Source organism: Suillus discolor (assembly GCF_016758755.1).
Source record: "Suillus discolor strain FC423 chromosome Unknown F5147scaffold_70, whole genome shotgun sequence".
Lineage (NCBI taxonomy): Eukaryota > Fungi > Basidiomycota > Agaricomycetes > Boletales > Suillaceae > Suillus > Suillus discolor.
In genome coordinates, this window is record NW_024541317.1 from 1,651 (window position 1) to 21,534 (window position 19,884).

A 19,884-nucleotide genomic window follows, 5' to 3' on the forward strand; every position below is an offset into this window, starting at 1 on the left:
AATTTCCTGCAAGGCATTTGAAATGCAAAGCAGGTAACGCAGCCTTACATGTCTCCCTCCCTCCCAGTTTCAGGATATGTGTTCTCTCCTGCTCATATGTGATTGCTGACATTAACGTGAGTTCAACCTTTTACCGGTCTTCCGCACATTCCTCATCTTTGTCTATAGGCTCACTCAACAAGCGAAGAGGACCGACGCAGCACCAACCGCATCCTTTCACATGTAAGTCAGCTTCAAAGCTCCATTTCTTTATTTATACCTATCTTTTGCAGGGGACGTCCTCTCCCATAGTGTCCTTGAGCAGACGAGCTATCATTCCCCTGATAATTTCATATTGGCCTTTTCCAAACGAACTTGTCTTGATGATCTTTGTATATCTGCCTGCGAGAGACCTGCGGTTAATGACACAAGTGTCCTGCCTCTCAAGGGACCTTGCCACGCCCCTATATTTTCATTCCGTAGGCTTATCCGTTGAGCAAAAATGGTTGCGGATCAACGCCCAAACATGCCTAGCCCTTCTGTTGTACTCTCGAACAGCTTCTTTCTGCGCCCCTCGGTTCCTGCGTTGCAACCTCATCGGTACTAGTGCCCGTGACCTGACAGCACTCCAAATCTTCTTGGAGTCCTTGATGGGCATTCAGAGTAGACCTATCTTGTCGGTCATATGCTTCGATGCACCCCCCAGAGTGGATCTAGCTTCTTTATTTCAGGTCATCAAGAACTTAGGTTGCTCCAGCTTTACCTATTCAAGCAGTGATTTGGAGCAGCTGCGTGTGATTGTACCTACTCCTGTTCCTGGATCAGACCCAGGCGCGGTATGTAGTCTTTGGCGATTATCATTGGACTTGCCCATGTTTTTCTCCCCATGTGTCGCCTCACTCACCCTCGCAACCTTGCAAGATTGTCCATTATCCAGCCTCTCACTCACCCACACTGGATTGAGCGGCATCAAGTGGGCTGCATTACTGCGGAGCGTCCACCTCCCACTGCTTCAAATGTTGACGGTTGATGTCCATTGCCCTCCTCATGTCCTCGCTAATTTTTTGATCCGCCATCAGAATATTGGGCAAGTGTGGATTCATCCAGGACAGACTTCTGTCCCACTGGAATTGCAGAATCATTCCTCACAGAAGTTACACAGTCACACCTTGCAGCAGACTTCCAACTCCCATTTACATGAACTTACCGTTCTTGGTGGTCCATCTTGGTATCTTGTTCCCCTACTAGCTGCAATTCATCCGGCCACTTGCATCCGAAATCTCAACCTTCGGTTCGAGGAAGATTCAACCTCCAACCACTTCTCCGCCGTTCTTGATGTTACTCAACATTTCACGAGCATTCATGCACTGCAGTTGAGTTTTTTCAATGCTTCCCATAACGTCAATCACTATGACGTTCCATGCAATGAACACCGCACCATACCTGCGAAACAGCTGACTGTTTCTGTGCATGGTCCTGATCTGGATGATCTTCTCATAAGTTCCCCTTAATGTATGGACATCATTGGCACTCACCTTCATGAAGATCCGCTGCCATCCTTGGCTCAACGCCTTCCATGAGCTGGAAAGCATTGGAATTCAGGCCAAACACACGAGTTCATCCGAGATGCTCGCAGTGCTATACTCTCATCTGGGCAACCCTTTTCAGTTAAAGATCAACACCACTGTCTTGTAATTCGTACTATCTCGATCCACTATCTACCAGCTGTGATTGCAGTTGACCCTGTAGCACCTGTCATCATATCACATGCATATTTCTATAGTAACATTTATGTGTGTTCCCGCTGATATATCCCTATGAAATCTTGAATTGCAAATATTCTGATTCTGAGAGCCATGGATCTGCGCTGCGACCGTGAAACTGCAAAAGTACTTGCTTTCCGCATAGATATCAGGAGTAAAATCAGTGAGTGTCCTCTTTGACCGCTTACTGCCTGGATCCTAATGACCCTACCCACATGACTTCACCAGGATTTCACCGGATCACACTATCATGAGTGGCAGGGCCATCGCCTCTCCAGTGGTTTTGATCAGTTAAACCCCATCCTTCCCCACAAAATCCTTGACAATGATACATACCAGTATGGGGGCTCCTCAGTGCGTTCCTGAGCGAGTGGCCCTGGAAGGGGCAAGCAGTCGGGGTAGCGATATCCTCCTGATGAGAGCTTTCGTCAGCTCGAAACCGCTGCTAACACATCTCCCCCAGCTAATCAAGAGTCCGACTATTTACAAGACAGCTGAGCAGAGGGACTAGCTATTAATGTTCTCGTCAAGCATAATTGCCCCATTGATTGTGGCTTGGACCACAGGAACAGGATCAGCTCAATTTTCACTTCAAGGACATTGCTGGTGGGTTAATAATAATTTTTTGTGAGCGTGTTGTCACTCATATTTGCTTTGTCAAGTTCTGTTACAGTCAACCATAACACCTACAGAAGCCCCAGCGCCCTCCACAGAGGCGCCAGCCCTTCCTACACCAGCCCCCGCTCTACTAGAACATAGACGCGGCGCTACGCCGTCCGCGCTCAGGAACAGTATGGTTTGGTCCGCCGTGACTCCGCCCCTGAGACCCTCTGGTCCCGCCCCTGGCGATGAGACCCCGCCCCTGGCCTAGACGGCCTTGTACCTGGCCCATGGAGGCAGCGTCCTCATGGCCACCCTAGATCAGGCGCATGTATACAGCATGACGCCTCATGAAGATCCGGAGCGCCCTTGGCACCTCATGAAGAGATCAGGTGCACTTCTATGCGCCTCCTGTTGATTGCGCAGTCGCACTTGGCGCTGCATGTATGATCAGAGGCTAAGCCTCATGTATACTATCTCTCCTCATGTCTAGTTATCTTAGATTACAGACTGAGCTAGAATACTTATAGCTAAACCCTATAAGAGTAGATACATTGTCGTAGATTAACTTCACTTTAATCTACTAGGTCCTATCCAGAACATCCTCAGCTAAGCTCCTAAACTTAGTTGTCTTTGACCGTACTTCTAAGTCGCTCCCATACGACTTAGCACGTATCCGCTAGCCCTATATCTCGACGAGCGCCGTCTTACCAAGATCATCGGAGGAACCCTTGACCTTGTGTCAAGCCGAGAACCACCCTCTTCTACAGTAGACTCAGTCGAGTCGTAGTTGAGAAGAACTATCCTAGTCACCTTGCGCTAGACCGACGTCCAGCGTAACAAGTTCGAGGATCCGTCGAGAACATTACTTCTACACAACCTTGTCTTTCTATATCACTTTATCATCTGTCTACACCACTTTATCATCTCTACACTACTTTGTCATCTCCCGTCTTATATAAAATGGCTGAAGGTGCAACGTATGCGGTCCATGCATCTTTATCTACTGTATACCTTGCGGTCCAAATTCAATATTGTTAGTTACAGAGAATACCGATGCCAGAGGAGGAATCAGACTGCACTATGGACATTGAGGCCCATGTCATGGTTCATGAAACTTAATCCTATTCTACTGTTTGTGGTTCAATTATTGTTGGCTTAGGAAATACTGAAGATGATTGAGGAATCAGATTGGTGCATGGATATCGAGGCGGACGCTGTGGTTCATACATCTTAATTCACTCTACTTGCCATTCAATATTGTTCGCTACAGGGAGAGCTGATGCCGGAGGAACAAGACCGCTTTATGAATGTTGATGCAGATGACATGGTTTGTCAATCTTAATTCATTCTACTCGCCATTTACATTGTTTTATTATCTCCAGGAAATCATGCTTATCGAAGAGGTGGTTCAAGACGTCGTCAACCCAGAGGTCTTCGATGAAGCCAATCAGATGCAGGTGGATAAACTGTACTAAAAACTGTGAGTACTTCCAACCTGTATGAACTACTCAAGTATAATGGCATGACTGTTACAAGTAACATCGGTCACGTGGCCCCCCTATCATTTTCCCCTCATCCTCACTCTCATCACCTACTGGCTCGCCCTTCTCTACCGACTTTCCATTGACCGGATACTCAGGACCATTCCCGTCCCTCACCTCGTTCGCCCCTATGCACGTGTGTATGCACGTTTCTTCTTTGATTCGACCACCAAGGTGCTCCCGCACCTCTGACTTAGTCATGACTCATGCCACCAATGTGGCTTTCCTTTTCTGTTCTCTTTGACTGCGGATTCCCGCACATTGTATTCTTACCGTTGGATCGTTCCAACGTTTCTCGGTCTCATTCCACATTCGACCACCCCTCACTAATCTGGCTCTGTTGCCAATGCACCTATACCATTCTCGTCTTCCCCTTACCCTTACCTATTGTGCAGTAGCCTTGCCCTTAACCCTCTCCACTTAGTATAAGTAGTCGGTCACTCTGTGCTAGATTCCCTAACTTGAATCTACTCAATCTTCCCTGGAACCTACTCCTTTCTGAATGCCCTCCTAAGGCATTCAGTCTCTAGTATCTTTCTTAGTCGCTCACCGCGACTGAGTCTATCCTCGATCGACCTCATCGTCTAGACAAGACAGTCTTGACCTTGAGTGACTTCTTAGACATCTGTCTACTAAGTCACGTGACACGCGCGCACTGTGATCACTGCCGACTCATCGTCGCCAGTATCACTTGCTATACCGGATCCTTCCGGTTACGTCATGAACATTAGCGGACGACGCCCCTCTTAGGGCTCCGCCTAACAGATCTATTTGAGTGCGTAACAATGACAGCTCGGCGATTTTGCGCTCTATTCCATCGAAGATACCTGGCCTGATTTGTTTACTGTATGCTTTACAAATTACCCCGCTCCAATGCATAGTTTCCGCTCATGCCTAACCCCACTCATCCTCATACTACCAATATTCGAACTAAACCAGCCTTGATATAGATTCAGAATTCTCATTGGCATTGTGTTACGCACTCAAATAGATCTGTTAGGCGGAGCCCTAAGAGGGGCGTCGTCCGCTAACGTTCGTGACGTAACCGGAAGGGTCCAGTATAGCAAGTGATACTGGCGACGGTCGTGTCGGCAGCGATCACAGTACGCGCGTGTCACGTGACTTCGTAGACGGATGTCTTGAGAAGTCACTCAAAGTAAGGACAGTCTTGTCCGAACGATGAGGTCGATCGAGGTAGACTTAGCCGCGAGGAGCGACTAAGAAAAGATACTAGAGACTGAAGCTGAGGGGGCTTCAGAGGGAAGTATGTTCCAGGGAAGATTGAGTAGATTCAAGTTAGAGAATCTAGTACAGGGTGACCGACTACTTATACTAAGTGGAGAGGGTTAAGGGCAAGGCTACCGCACAGTAGGTAAGGGTAAAGGGGATGCGAATATGGTATAGGTGCGTTGGCAACATAGCCGGATTAGTGATGGATGGTCGAATGTGGAATGAGACCGAGAAACGTTGGAATGGACCAACGGTAAGAATACAACGTGCGGGAATCCGCAGTCAGGGGAAACAGAAAGAGGAAAGCCACATTGGTGGCACGAGTCAGACCGAGTCAGAGGTGCGGGACCACATTGGTGGTCGAATCAGAAGAGGAACGTGCAGTGCACGTGCATAGTGGCGGATGATGCGAGGGACGGGAACGGTCCCGAGGATCCGGTCAACGGAAAGTCGGTAGAGGAGGAGGAGCCGGTAGGTGGTGAGGGCGAGGATGAGAGGAAAATGATAGGGGGGCCACGTGACCGATGTTACTTGTAACACATTGTCAGTTCCTAGGACACAAAGTAAATGCAGCAGACCACATTTAATTATCCTTTGATCTTACCCAGGAGATCCTTACTCGAAGCAGCTGAGTGGTTGGTTGGATTCAAATATTCATGTGTTTACCAATCATCATCATTATAAACAGAACACAGTTCATACAAGAATACACTATATAATACGAAGAAAACGAAACTATCCTACAAATGCTGGCAACTAGTCTTTCTGAGTGGTGAGTGGTGTAGTGGCCGCCAGATATTTCTATTGGAGCTTCAACTGAGTCTGGTTCACTACTTAGGCAGCGAAACGATGTGTATTTTCTTCTATCACAATCCACCCCTCAGATATTTTTGACCCTCCTCGTCGGTTTTGTTGCCCATCAACACCAGTTTCTGCAAGGCAAAGTGTTATGCTAACCGTCAGTTGGTGTAAGGTGACTTGGATAGTTCTTCTCAGCGACGACTCGACTGAGTCTACTGAAGCTGAGGGTGGTTCTCGGCTTGACAGAATGTCAAGGGTTCCTCCGGCGATCTCGGTAAGACGGCGCTCGTTGAGATGCAGGGCTAGCAGATACAGCTAAGAAGCGGGGAGCAACTTAGAAGTGCATTCTCAGACAACTAAGTTGGAAGACTTAGTTGAGGAAGTTCTGGGTTGGACCAAGTAGATTAAAGTAAGGTATAAGATACAATAATCTGTCTACTTATAGGGTCTAACTATAAGTGTTCTAACTCAGTCTGTAATCAATAGTATATCTAGGATCTATGATAACAAGACATAAGGTGAGATAAAGTACATGAGGCTTAGCCTCTGATCAAGCATGCAGCGCCAAGTGCGACTGCACATCTACAGAAGGCGCTAGGAAGCGCTCCAGGTCTTCATACATGAGGCGCCAAGGGCGCTCCGGATCTTCATGAAGCGACATGTGATATGCATGCACTGATCTAGGGTGACCATGAGGCGTACAGCCTTCATGGATCAGGTACAAGGCCGTCTAGGCCAGGGGCAGGGTCACAGCGCCAGGGGCGGGACCAGGGGGTCTGGGAGGCGGTGTCACAGCGGACCAAACCGCTGTCTTTCTAAGTGCAGGTGGTGTACCGCCGCGTCTAGGCTCTAGCAGAGCGGGGGCTACCATAGGGAGAGCTGGGGCTCCTGTGGAGAGAGCTGGGGCTCCTCTAGGCGTTACGGATGACTGTAACACAAAGAGTGTAAAGCAGGAGGTATTAGAGTCGGAAAAGGATTGGTTTGACGGATGAATGAAGGAGAATCTACTTGATGAATTGAGTGAACCTCTCAGTGGGGTACTCAGAGGCCCACTCGCACATATACTCGGCATATCTACAAATTGTAAACAAATTTGTTACATTGCCAGATGATAATAATCTTTTTAATTTGTTTTCGGACTTATCAGTCGGACAGATTTTAAGTCTGATATGTGATTTGATGTTCCATATGGCCCTGGCAATGTCACGTGAAATATGCAAGGACAATTGTAACCTTGGAGGCATCTTAATATTTGTAACTAAATTTTGGAAATGAAGTTAATATGCAACGTAGGCAAATTACGAAACAAATTCTCCCTGTTTTTGCCCACTTGATCTGAATTTGATCAATAGAATTTGATACTTACGTATATTTGTGATTTTATTCAGAGACTGTCCATTATCCGCACGATAGACAAATAGGCTGAAATATGCACGATTTTTCTCAGGATATGCATCACATCTGTTTGCAGAACTTTTCCGGCTGTGTCTCAGGTGTAAGCAACGAGCTTACAGCAATATGGATACAATTTATCAACTTCCAGTTTGTCAAAGCGAACTTCCCACTGCTGTTGTCTTCAGTACTTGAAACCATTTCTATAACGACATTTTTCTTGAACATTCGCTCTTCTTGACACGCTTTCCTCTCTTCATGATTATCGCTTAGTGTATCTTCTATATATGATTTTTAGACTATCTTTATAGCACGCTAGACATAGCTATGGTATCTCATCATATGGCATGCATATATTCCTTCTATGTAGTTGTTAAGTACGTATTGTGTTGTGTGATCACATGGTCGTTACAGACACAGATATCAAAAGGACTGAACCAGTGAGTCGTTGTTAGTGATAATACAGAAGTACTAGCACAGCAGTTTATAACTACGGTCAACGGCGGCGATAACGATAACAAATGAATGAAAGAACTCGAAAGTATGTAACAACATTCCCGGACGTGAAGGTATTCCAAACCCAAATAGTATTCTAGGAGGCTCCCACAACACGCGGTGCAGTAGCCGTTTCTGAAAGATCTAAGACACCTGTTGACTTTACCCCAACTCAAACTATATATGCTTCGAACTTGGTCAACACAAGGGAGCCAGGTGGAAATGATGCAAGCAAGACTTTCAGCATCTGCTATTTGAAGCTTGGATTTCTCCAAATCCAATGATCGTAGGGAGGTATGTTGTATTGGCTCGGTATCAGGATCGATGTCGATAGTTGCAATCTTGATTGGAACTTGTAGTGTATGCAATTGTGGACATGGACCGAGCGCTGTGAATAAACCACGGAGGGTGACTTCGGAAGGAGGATCAAATTCTTCGATTTCTAGAGTGCGGATGTGCGGCCAACTAGACATAGCTTGCAAGAGCATGTCATTGTCCAGGTAGATGTGGAATGTCTCAGATATGAGCTTCAGGGTTTGGAGCTGTGTAAAGCAAAGGAGATGCGGAATTGGTGTCAAAAACTCGTCGTATTCGGGTCCTATGATATCGTTATCATAGGAAATAATGGTGATTTCTTCTAGAGTCCGATACGCATTGCAGCTGGACAGAGCATGAAAGAGTTGCTCAGCCTCTTCTGAAGACAGAAAGTGGGCTTCAAACTCGAACTCTTTCAGTGAGGGAAATTGCGAATGTTGCATGACTGTGATGAAGTCTGCAGCATCGAACAGCTGTCGAAAGGAAAGGCTTGTGATGTTAAGAAATGATAGATTTACGATATCTTGTGTTGGCAGCGAAGGAGGGTCAATACATCCTTGATCAATTTTCAATTTGAGAAGGGTAGGGAGGCAGGAGAGGTGCTTCCATGCTGCCCAGTCGAGCATTGGACCAGAAAGAGTTACAAGTCCGCATGCACCAATGAATCCTATTGGATAGGAAGGACAGTTCATTTGCTGTGCTGCCATCATCATCACTTAGAGGAGTGTAGATGCATAAATGCTCCAGAGCAATGCAACATGTCACAAAAGATTGCAGACCCTCGTCGACACTCAATAGATGACGTCGGTGCAGCATGCGAGGCAGAAAGAGGTTCAAATATGTGGTGGAAAAACTTAATGACTTCAGCCTCGGAAATATGCATGCCTCGGCGGGGATGGCAGAGAGAAGATGCGGATATTCAGATTTTATGTTCAATATGCGTATGCGGGAGGAGTGACGCAGAAATTGATGGGCCTCATGGGCAAATAATGGCTTAACACCTTTCGCCCAGGGCTTGTACGAGTGGTCCCACTATTATGTAGACGCTCGGTCAGCCGAAAAGCAACAAACAAAGTGTAATGAAGTCATGCACTGACCCTTGTACCCCTACGGTATATCAGTGGATGTAACCTTGTTACACAGCCTAGCAGTGGTTCTAACCCATGGATTTCAGTCCACAGCAAATCCATCACAGGCTCGTGGAAGATTTTGCATGTCCTTGCAAGCGCTGCAAGCAATTTCTGGGTCGATGTTGTTTGAGTAGATGGTATTATATTCACATAGGCGAATATCTCCAGGAGGACTTCGGGAACAAGTAAAGCTTGATGCATCACTGAGGTACAATAGAGTCAGGACTCAAATAAGTTTCATGTCAATCTAAAAACACTGCCCACATGGGACCAATGGGCGTTGTTGCCTGCTATTTGCAGAATTCCAGTCAAGATATTGATGTGGGCTATATACACGTAGTATGGATACAATTTATTGCCAAAAATGTGGATACTTCATGAATCATTGTTCAGTGCATCACTCGAACATTTCGTCAACTTCCATTTCGCTGCATGACTTCTCGCAGAGCAGAGGTACAAATTTCTCAATATAAGTCAGGTTTTGGGTGAACGAGAGCTGTACACATCTTGTAAGCAACGGTGCAGATTGATTAACGCTAAGACCAATTGTGAAAAGACCCAGAGTTCTGATCAAGTTTCAAATCAAGCGTATATATCGCACGCGTCCGGTCGAAGCGCACACCACTGTGGCTGGAGTGGGATGGCATTGATGCCGCGCTGTACCATTCTGTACCTGACGTCCTGTATCGCTCATCTGTCATCGAGGTACTTCCACATCCAGAAACACTACTTACATGCAAACGAGGAAGTGCCTCGGTGACGTTGAGTGCAGCGCCAGTGGGCTGCTTCCCACTCCAGAAAATTTCTGCTGATGATGCAGCGCGTGGCCACACGATCGAGTCGACATTTTGGGGACCAGACTGTTCACTCCATAGAATTTGCTCGCCTGTAGATTGTTCAGAAAGGTTGGTTTAAGTTCGAGACTAGATTGCGTTTACCTCCGAGAACAAGTTCGTACTGCGCCTCGGTCAAGTTTGCCAACGGATCAAAGGTATATGCCTAGCGAAACATTGTGAAATGCGTGGCCATCTTCGACATTCATACCTACCTCGGACCAGGTCTTGAAGGGGTCGCACCAGCTATTTCTGTTCTCCCAAGGGATGTCAGTTCAGATTGAGTACATTCAACAAGATGAGGACTAACCCAGTTGGGTCGTCTCCCAGCCATTCACCAGCACCACAATCCTGGGATAATAAGGACATTGTATTCTGTAGAAAAACTCGTCAACTAACCAGGTAGAAGTAATTTGATGGTGCTTGGATGATCCTGAAACCCCTTCCTGCCACTGCTGCAGCATCTGCAGAAGAAATCCAAATCCTTTCGATACAGTTGAATCAGCGAAGTCAGATCATGATATCATTATACTTACATCACAATAGTTTCGTTTGAGAGTGTAATATTCCAATCGAGGACCATTTCTGAATGAACGCCGTCTCCATTTAATACTATCATTCAAAGGAAGAAACACAGCGCATACCCTCCCATACGACGGGCGTCTTTCCCTGGGCAATCAATGCACCGTGAGTGGTCTGTGTGAACGCGTCAAGAGCACCGTTTAGCGTCATGCCGGTTCTGTTGAGCTGCTGCTCCGTTAGGTAGTCATTGGCGTAACAGTTCGTGTTAAGTTCATCGCCGCCGGTGCTGAAATAGTGCGAAGGGAGGACCTTTGCGACGCTTGTAAGTAAGGAAGCAGTGAAGTTCATGACCTCTGGGAGTGCAAAACGAAGCTGGCCGGCAGGGGGCTCGTTGGCAAAGTCTGCCACGGGCTAGCATCAGAGCACGCAACATATTCGGGGTAAGTGGCTGCAATGATAGCGGTGTGGCCGGGTGTATCGATTTCCTGTTAGAGTGCTCAGAGTTATGTACAAATTTGACTGATGAATACTAACCATCATAACATCGATGCCTCTCTGCGAGAACACCATCAGCAAACAAAAGACCATGATGAAGGGAAACACGTACTGCAGCAGCATACTCCACGATGTATTGGACATCGCTCGCTGTGTAAACTTCTTGAGGAGAGTATGCACCGTTGATGGCAAGTTCTGGGTACTGTGCGACTTCGAGTGGAAAGCTCTGACTATCCGTGATATGCCAGTGGAAAGTGTTGATCTGTATAGCTTGTGAGGGATGACAAGAAAAGACATCAGGAAAACACTCGCCTTCACCCAGCTCATCGCAGTCCAACGTTCGCAGAATGTCGCTGACCGGATAGTAATTTCTCGATGTATCCAGTCCTAATCCCCGGAAAGGCTATATATATGGGTTCATGCATCAGACGTCAAAGTGTAAGGGATAGCTGCTCACATATGCAGGAGTATCTTTGATAGAAATCGGAGCGAGTAAAGTATAAGTTACTCCTCTATAGTAGTAGAAAAGCTGATTAAAAGTGGTGAGTCCTCTATACAGACCCAACGTCGAGTTCGCTATCAAAGTAGCAGCCGAGCCATCTGCTGGAATGATCAGTGCGTACTCCTCGCTACGGGTTCCCAGGGGCTTGATAGCTTCTGAAGAAATGGGCTCTACAGCAGCTCCACTCGCGAGAGACAGCGTCAACTTTGACAGTGTCCTCGCATTAGCAAGTGCGGTAGTATCATTTGCGCCGCGGCCTACAACGAGACGTCCGAGTTTGTCGTTTTCGAGATAGTACTGTGATTGTGTAACCGCATCATGTAAATCCGACGGCGCGCCTTCAATCTGCACATCAAAGTAGAATGTGGGGGAAATTTTGAGGGTAGTCATGCCGGTCTCGAGGGTAGTTGGGATGGGCCAGAGAGCCTGGACACCAGAAGGAAGGATGCATCCTGTGACAAGTGCCAGGATGATAAGGTAGCGAGAAAAGGCCATGAATCAATATGTGGGGGTTAAAGATGCGACCAGTTCAACTGCAGCTGTTTATAAAAGTTACAGCTGAATACTGAGCGCTAGTGGTGAGGCCTAGGTCTGAGGGTTGGCATGTGCGCTTTCAACATGCGTACGTAACACTAAAGTGACCCAGAATTCCAGTGCAACTATGAACTTTGCATGTGTCCGGCGTTGACAGGTCCAGCGTGGATGGCTTTCGGAAGTTTGAATCATCCATATGTTGTCCATATGCATGTCCGAGGTGGAATCCCGCGGTTCAACGGCGCGTAAACGCGTCTGTCACGATCACGTGACAAAATTCTCGAAATGGAACTACTCACGTCAAACTGTACCGTCAATTCTGTCCGGCCCAAGTCCGGCCAAGACTATTCCTGCATCATGCAAAAATGGCACACGACGCGCATGGGCTCCTCCTTCAAACAGATCTCATTCGCTTATCAGCAGACTTCAAACCAGTTTTTCTCTGTCATCTGATGATTGCCAGACCAGCTCTGTGCAACTGGTCGTATGGCGTGATAAGTTTCGAAACGCAAAACTAGAGCGGAACCGCGGTCATCTGGTATTGATGCTATCTCAGTAAGTGATAAACCTGGTGGCAGTTTTACTCATTCTCATAACCCTGGCAGGCATATGATAGAAGCCGTAGAGTGAGTCACAGGTGTTCCAAATATAACGACTTGCATCCCTATTGCGGATATGAAGCCTGCTAACAAGTACTTACTACGGCATAGACCAGCCTGTCGCTTGTGGTTGACACCACCATCCTGCCATATAACACTCGTATCAAGGGGCCTTGATCACGGTCGGTCGCTTTCGTCGTGTCCCTGAAAGCTGTCTAACATTGTGCGCAGAACTTGACTGTCCACTCAATCAATGCTTATAACTCGTTCGTCAATCCACGGACATTCATCGCTAAGCCACGCTCACTCGAACTCTTCAGCTCCGTGAGCGTCTCAAGATTCAACAGCCTGGGGAAACCCACCCTTACACTCCATTCTTATAAGCCGGGATGTTGAAACCTACCTCTACGATACCATTTGTATGTACTACGCAGAACCGCCTTTTCTCAGGAAACCATGCTGATGATTTTCTTGTATTATAACATGTCCCGAGTTGATAGGTCAACAACTCCTATATGTGATTCTGCGACGCCACCTCGAGAAATTTTCATGCTCTGTCGAGATGGACACCAAACTGCGTTCGTTCGAGCAGTCCAATAAAGGTGTCGCAGTTGTTCTAGCAAAGAACGACATATTGGAGATCTTATACTAAGTGGGTGATCCATGGTTACGGTGCTAAAGGTGAGATGCGATCAGTTTCAAATGCAGTTGGATGAGTCCAAATCGTGGTTAACTTTGGCTTACATTCTTGAGCGAGACTAGAGACGATATCCTAATGATCCTGAGAGATATTCTTTCACATAGAATTGGTTTTGATAGAGCGGTGCGTCTGATTTCTACTTACTTCGAAGGAGCACTCTTGAAAATATTGGCTCCGATTTGGAAGCTTTATAGCACGAGAGTATGTCAGTTTCTGCTGTCTTCGTTATCGCTTGGTGTATCTTCTATATGAGTTTTGGACTACCTTTATAGCACGCTAGACGTAGCTATGGTATCTCAGCATATGGCATGGATGTATCGTTGTTGGATTTCATCAAGCACGTATTGTGTTGTGTGATCACATGGCTGTTACAGACGCGGATATCAAAAGGTATACAGAAGGAGGGAGAGGACCGTCGAGCACAGTGAACGGTGGAGCTCAGGTGGCGCACGTAATCATGTTGGAATTCTGTTGGCGATGATGCAGAAGTATATACTAGTACAGCAGTTTATAACTACAGTCGACAGCGACGACAACGATAGCGAAAGAACAAAAGAACTCGAAGGTATGTAACAACATTCCCGAACGTGAAGATATTCCAAACTCAATCATTCTAGGAAGCTCCCACTACATATGGCGCAGTAGCCGTTCTCAAAGATCTAAGATACTTGTTGACTTCAACCCAACTCGAACCATGTATGTTTTGAACTTGTTTGACACGAGGGAGCCAGGCGGAAATAATGCGAGCAATAGTTTCAGCATCTGCTGTTTGAAATTCGGATGACTCCCAATCCAATGATCGTAGGGAGGGATGTTGTATTGGCTCGACATCAGGATCGATGTCGATAGTTGCAAGATTGATTGGAACTCGTAGTCTAAGCAATCGTGGACATGGAACAAGCGCTGTGAATAATCCACGGAGGGTGACTTCGGAAGAAGAGTCAGAGTCTTCTATTTCCAGAGTGCGGATGTGCGGCCAACTAGACATAGCTTGCAAGAGCATGTCATTGTCCAGGTAGATGCGGTAATTATAAAATGTGAGCTTCAGGGTTCGGAGCTGCGTGAAGCAAAGGAAATGCGGAATTGGTGTCAAATGCTCGCTCTCTAGGGGTACGAGGAATCCCTCAGCAAGAGAACAAATATATATTTCTTCTAGAGTCAGACACGCTTTGCAGCGGCACAGAACATGAAAGAGTTGCTCGGCCTCTTCTGAAGAGATATATTTGGCTTCAAACTCGAACCTTTTCAGCTAGGGAAATTGCGAGTGTTGCATGATTGTGACGATGTCTTTAGGATCGTAGAGCTCTTGAAAGGAAAGGCTTGTGATGTTAAGGAACGATAGATTCACAATATCTCGTTTTGACAGCGAAGGAGGGTCATTACACCCTTGATTAATTCTCAATTTGAGAAGAGTAGGGAGGGAGGAGAGGTGCTTCCATGTTGCCCAGTCGAGCATTGGACAAGAAAGATGTACAAGCTGCGTGCACCAATGAATCCTATCAGATAGCAGGGACAGCTCATCTGCTGTGCTGTCGTCATCGCATATTTCAGGAGTGTAGATGCGTAGATACTCCAGAGCAATGCAACGTGTCACAAAAGATTGAAGACCCTTGTCGACGCTCAATAGATGACATCGGTGCAGCATGTGAGGCAGAAAGTGGTTCAAACATATAGTGGAAAGACTTAATGACTTCAGCTTCGGAAATATGCATTCCTCAGGGGGGATGACAGAGAGAAGATGCGGATCTTCGGATTGTATGTCCAATGAGCGTATACGTGAGGAGTGACGCAGAAATTGATGGACCTCATGGGCAGATAATGGCTCGACGCCTTCAAGTTTGCCCCACTGTTATGTAGACGCTCGGTGAGCCGAAAAGAAACAAACAAAGCGTAATGAAGTCATGCACTGACCTTTGTACGACTATGATCATATATCAGTGGATGTAGCCTCGCTACACAGCCTAGCAGCGGTTCTAACCCATGGATTTCAATCCACAACAAATCCATCGCAGGCTCATAGAAGATTTTGCATGTCCTTGCAAGCCCTGCAAACAATTTCTGGGTCGATGTTTGAGTAGATGGTATTGTGTTCACATAGGCGAATATCTCTAGGATGACTTCGGGAACAAGTAAAGCTTGATGCATCACTGGGGTACGGTAGAGTCAGGACTCAAAACAAGGTTTTGTGTAAACCTAAAAACATTGCCTGCGTGGGACCAATCTTAATGAGTGTTGTTACCTGCTATTCTCAGAATTCCAGTCAGTGGTATATACAGTAACACGTAGTATCATTATGAATACAATTTATATAACGCGTGACTCTCACAAATGCGGTCACCGTGACCAAGAGTCCGAGTCAATCAAACAACAGTGTTGGCTGGGTGCATACCCCATCTTGGGCCGCAATGCACCTGATCAGAGGCTTACCTTGACAACAACAACCGTAAGCGTTAGTTCGTGTTCAAAAGGGGTAGCTTGATGTTTTGATTTGCGGATCTCGACCCTGATGCAGATGAGGCTGCATTGCAACGTAAAACCCCCTAAGTACTATATGGCTGTCTTATTCAGTGCCGCACAGCACACGGCTTCATTGAAGAATACTAACGGCCAATCCATCATTGCGTCTAGTCGAAACCTTTTATTGAAAGCGGCCTGGTTTAGACCTGTAGTTAGCCTGTAGTTTCGAAGACTCACATACATACGCAAGCATCAGAGGATCTGTAGCTACTTTCAATGATGTTCAAAGGCTTGAATTTTTCGGAGGAGTTGTGACTGATCTGAACTTTCTGAAGGACAATCTCCATGGGATACAAAGGACATGTAGGTCATCTAAGACTGATGACTCGGAGTTACTGAACAATCGTCAGTAGCATTTAGAAATGGAGAAAGTATTTCATGTTAAGGATCGTTGGATCCAGTTCACAATGGCATGACTTGCGCGCAAATCGGCTTGACTGGGCTCGTACTACATATGTACTCAAGCAGAAGACGAAGCTGCAAATATGATTCGACTTGAAATAACATACCAAAAAATAAGATAACTGGGGCACACCGTATCCAAGTCAGGGTCATTTCTACAAACAACAGAATGAGAGAGGCTCGCAGATCAACAATTGTGAGTATGTACCGGACGACAGGAATACGGCGCGGAACTACACATCTATATGAATGAAAACCGTCCTCTGTTTGAGCGGCACTTTCGTCTTCACATGCAGCGTGAGCCCAGGCTACCTTCGTACAGTCCATGGCACTACCATTCTTCGAATCCTTGAACACGTTCTCGTAAAAAGCTTTGATGATGAGTTTTGCGACTGCATCATCGACTGCCCAGAAAGTGCCTGAACCACCAGAATGGTAGACCTGCTGCGAGATCAATGCCCTCGTCAGGGGTCCGCTTGTTGCCGTGACACCTGAGCACTTCGTCTACGCAGCCATGAAACTGTGTGAACGAACAACTGCCCAATTTCCTCAACTCCCAACTGACACTCACTGATACTGGTCATTACGCACTGGGCTCGCCTGAAAGGTGCTTCCCGTGAGTGATACCCTAAGTTCTTCTGCCGGTTAAAGCTGACGACTCGCTTACCAGCGACTTCAGATACCCACGAAGATTTGTTGCATCTTATCGAATTTAGCAGGACCTGAATTCGTCGTCCAAAGCTGTTTTGTGGGCGAGGATTGGATATTGAATTTTGTAAGTAGAGTATCTCGCGAGTAATGGCCTGTGTGGTTCTGATGAGCATTAAATTGAAAGGAGATAGGCCCCTGGACTCACCAACAATCATTGCCATTGTCAGATAACCTGGTCTGATTCCAAGATCCGTGCAGACTTGTCTCGCATACGAGATCTACCTTATTCGATCCCCCAAGCGCTGACCATGCCGTCATCCACCAGTAAAACAGCAGTGGTCACGCCATGCCACACGATGCAGGGTCATGCAAGACAGGTCAACAGTGCTGTGCACTTGCCTGATGGACGACACATCATCACATGTTCGTCGGACGGCTCACTCCGACTATGGGACCTAGAGAGCGGCACACAGATAGGCGAGGACTGGCGAGACGAGGATAACGTAGTATTTCGATCCCTGGCATTGTCTCCAAACGGCAAGATGATTGCAAGCGGGGACTATGACGGGAAAGTGAGGTTGTGGGATGTCGAGACGAGGAAGGTCATTGCCAGATGGACAGGACATGCCCATACTGTGCAATCATTGTGCTGGAGTGCAGATGATAAACAAGTGGCAAGTGGATCCTGGGATGGGACGGCAAGAATCTGGGAGGTCAAGAAGGGCAAAACTATTCTGAAAATTGAAACCAGTCACGCCCGGGTGAATGCGGTGATGTACTCGCCTGACTCATCAAAACTTGCCACGGGCCGGGGGGATATGAGGAGAACGCTGTAAAAATCTGGGACTACGAAAACGGGAAAGCGTCTCAAAACACTCAAACACTCAAACACAGTTCGCAGCTTGGCATGGACGTCCTTGGATGGAAATGGCAAACTTATCTCCGATTCATATGATCTGATTAGGATATACGACACCGCCACTTGGGAACAAATCGCTATCCTTGAAGGTCACACAAAGCATGTCACCGCCCTCTCCTTGTCTCAGAACAACCGCCTCCTCGCAAGTGCATCTTATGACAAAACAGCGCGTCTATGGAATCTTGACACCAACCTCCCAGTTGGACTACCCCTCCAGCATGAGAACGTTTTGTGGTCCGTAGCTCTTTCCCCTGATGCAAAGGTGCTAGTTACTGCCGAGGACACAACCGCGTACACTTGGGACGTTTATACCATCCTCAAAGAAGCTGGCCTTGAGGACCTACTTTCCATTGATTCCAATATTGTCACGGTAAGTGTCAACACATCCATATCACCCGCTCTCTCTGACAATGTCTGTTGTTAGGCACCAGAGGAGAGACGGGAACAGGAACAGACGGCACCTCAAGATGATGATTCAGGGATACAGCACACACCCCGCTCTTCGCTCAGTGACAGGTCATTTTTGGAAGTACGTGCCGAGTTCGCAATCTTTCTCATTCATCATAACAGTAATATTCTAGCAGTGATGCTACGCGATGTCCTGGCCAATCTGACGATATAGATGAACTCCCGCCAATGTTTTTTCACGGCATGGAAGCCCCTCAGTCCTCCCCAATGGATGGTGCACACCCACATTCCTCTGCAAATGCATTCCTCGCTCGCCTTCTCTCGCTCCTCCGCCGCTTTCGACCCGACAATGATGGAATGACTGAACTTCCGCAACCTTCACGGCCTTTGGCGGTCCATCTACGCACACTCCTCGCTCGCCTGTCCTCACTCATTCACCGCTTTGCACCCGAAAGTGATGCACCAAATGAACTTCAGCAACCCTCCACGTCTTCCTGGTTAGATCCACATGTGCTCCTGGCTCGCCTTTCCTCACTATTTCCCCGATCTCGACTCAATACTGACGAAGAAGCCGAACATCATCCAACATTGCCTACGAGATCACATGCAGATGGGAGGCTCATCGGCCGGCTGTCCTCATTCTTCTGCTCTCAACCCCACACCAACGAAGAAGCCGAACATCATCCCACAGTGGCTTCAAGTTCACGTCCAGATGCGAGGCTCATTATCCGGCTGTCTTCACTCTTCCGCTCTCAACCCCACACCAACGAAAGAATAGAACTTTCGCAACGCCCAAGTCATCCTCGCGTTGTCAATGTGGCTGCAGTGCGGGACAAGCAGGTATGGCTCTTCTTGGTGCATTTACAATCGCTGTGGTTTAGTGATCTCTGTTCAGGCTTTGTTTGTTGCTCGGGGGCCAAATTTTAAGAGAGCAAAACGAGCATATGAGCAACGAACCGAATCGCACGCCCAAGCTCAGGCGTCGTCATCGGGCACTCAGCCTACCCATGCTTCAACATTGGCGACACCTCCTATTCCAGGTACTAAACCTACCACAACAGGTGCGGCAACCCCACAGTCACCACCCATCCCATGGTGGAGTCAGCTCGTGTTATTTCTCTGCTGTGCATATCCACCACATGCCAATAGTCATTGACACAATTAGCATTGCAGCATTTGGACAACTACTTCACCTTTGCTTCTAGTGATTCCGCACTTATGTCTCTTTCCTTATGTCTTTCAATACACCATCAATCTTGTTTCCTCGTTATGAGCCTCGTGCAATGCACCGAACAGGATCATACTAATTTTACGAGGCAAGGACGCTGTACTTCTCAACAATTCTTGATGGGTATCATATATCCTGCCCAAAAGAGCGTAACAGCTCTTCAAAGGGGTCGCTGTTGGCTAGGCTGCAGTGTGGTAGCTTGAAGTCCCAGTGCTGCACGACCACAGACTGGCTTATTGGTAGTGGTAAGTATGGTGATCATGATGAAAACTCGTTTATTGTCTACTTTCGTTCTCTCGCGCGCACAGACATTGATTTACGGAAA

General features: G+C 47.0%; 8 protein-coding genes across 8 annotated transcripts; 3 read left to right on the forward strand and 5 right to left on the reverse strand.

Annotated features, from left to right (window-relative positions):
- Window positions 1-401: 401 nt before the first annotated feature.
- On the forward strand, window positions 402-1,490 carry F5147DRAFT_778342 (uncharacterized protein; the record flags this gene model as incomplete). Its single annotated transcript, XM_041442116.1, has 1 exon — window positions 402-1,490. One exon carries the CDS (start codon window positions 402-404, stop codon window positions 1,488-1,490), a length of 1,089 nt encoding a protein of 362 aa, XP_041288134.1.
- Window positions 1,491-6,647: 5,157 nt separating this feature from the next.
- Window positions 6,648-8,826, reverse strand: F5147DRAFT_818398 (uncharacterized protein; the record flags this gene model as incomplete). The annotated part of the gene is made up of 2 exons (XM_041443606.1): window positions 6,648-6,845; window positions 7,999-8,826. The coding sequence occupies 2 exons, from the start codon at window positions 8,824-8,826 to the stop codon at window positions 6,648-6,650; spliced, it is 1,026 nt and encodes a 341-aa protein (XP_041288135.1).
- A 432-nt stretch (window positions 8,827-9,258) lies between these two features.
- F5147DRAFT_542401 (uncharacterized protein) lies at window positions 9,259-9,450 on the reverse strand (the record flags this gene model as incomplete). Its single annotated transcript, XM_041430267.1, has 1 exon — window positions 9,259-9,450. A coding segment is annotated over one exon (192 nt), but the record flags the coding sequence as incomplete, so codon positions are not given.
- A 381-nt stretch (window positions 9,451-9,831) lies between these two features.
- On the reverse strand, window positions 9,832-12,096 carry F5147DRAFT_747604 (glycoside hydrolase family 20 protein; the record flags this gene model as incomplete). The annotated part of the gene is made up of 13 exons (XM_041439966.1): window positions 9,832-9,930; window positions 9,984-10,135; window positions 10,188-10,248; window positions 10,298-10,334; window positions 10,393-10,433; window positions 10,482-10,566; window positions 10,619-10,667; window positions 10,727-11,015; window positions 11,036-11,089; window positions 11,139-11,159; window positions 11,212-11,369; window positions 11,412-11,502; window positions 11,557-12,096. 13 exons carry the CDS (start codon window positions 12,094-12,096, stop codon window positions 9,832-9,834), a joined length of 1,677 nt encoding a protein of 558 aa, XP_041288137.1.
- A 1,131-nt stretch (window positions 12,097-13,227) lies between these two features.
- F5147DRAFT_584104 (uncharacterized protein) lies at window positions 13,228-13,386 on the forward strand (the record flags this gene model as incomplete). The annotated part of the gene is made up of 1 exon (XM_041431774.1): window positions 13,228-13,386. A coding segment is annotated over one exon (159 nt), but the record flags the coding sequence as incomplete, so codon positions are not given.
- Window positions 13,387-14,047: 661 nt separating this feature from the next.
- Window positions 14,048-15,626, reverse strand: F5147DRAFT_839979 (uncharacterized protein; the record flags this gene model as incomplete). Its single annotated transcript, XM_041444260.1, has 4 exons — window positions 15,413-15,626; window positions 15,346-15,355; window positions 14,717-15,280; window positions 14,048-14,668 (listed from the first exon to the last, which is right to left on the reverse strand). Exons 1-4 carry the CDS (start codon window positions 15,577-15,579, stop codon window positions 14,048-14,050), a joined length of 1,362 nt encoding a protein of 453 aa, XP_041288139.1. The 5' UTR covers window positions 15,580-15,626.
- Window positions 15,627-16,174: 548 nt separating this feature from the next.
- Window positions 16,175-16,937, reverse strand: F5147DRAFT_656615 (uncharacterized protein; the record flags this gene model as incomplete). Its single annotated transcript, XM_041434135.1, has 4 exons — window positions 16,175-16,286; window positions 16,461-16,508; window positions 16,562-16,844; window positions 16,925-16,937. 4 exons carry the CDS (start codon window positions 16,935-16,937, stop codon window positions 16,175-16,177), a joined length of 456 nt encoding a protein of 151 aa, XP_041288140.1.
- A 375-nt stretch (window positions 16,938-17,312) lies between these two features.
- On the forward strand, window positions 17,313-19,577 carry F5147DRAFT_839980 (WD40-repeat-containing domain protein; the record flags this gene model as incomplete). The annotated part of the gene is made up of 5 exons (XM_041444261.1): window positions 17,313-17,836; window positions 17,906-18,293; window positions 18,348-18,439; window positions 18,508-19,171; window positions 19,227-19,577. 5 exons carry the CDS (start codon window positions 17,313-17,315, stop codon window positions 19,485-19,487), a joined length of 1,929 nt encoding a protein of 642 aa, XP_041288141.1. The 3' UTR covers window positions 19,488-19,577.
- Window positions 19,578-19,884: the final 307 nt, after the last annotated feature.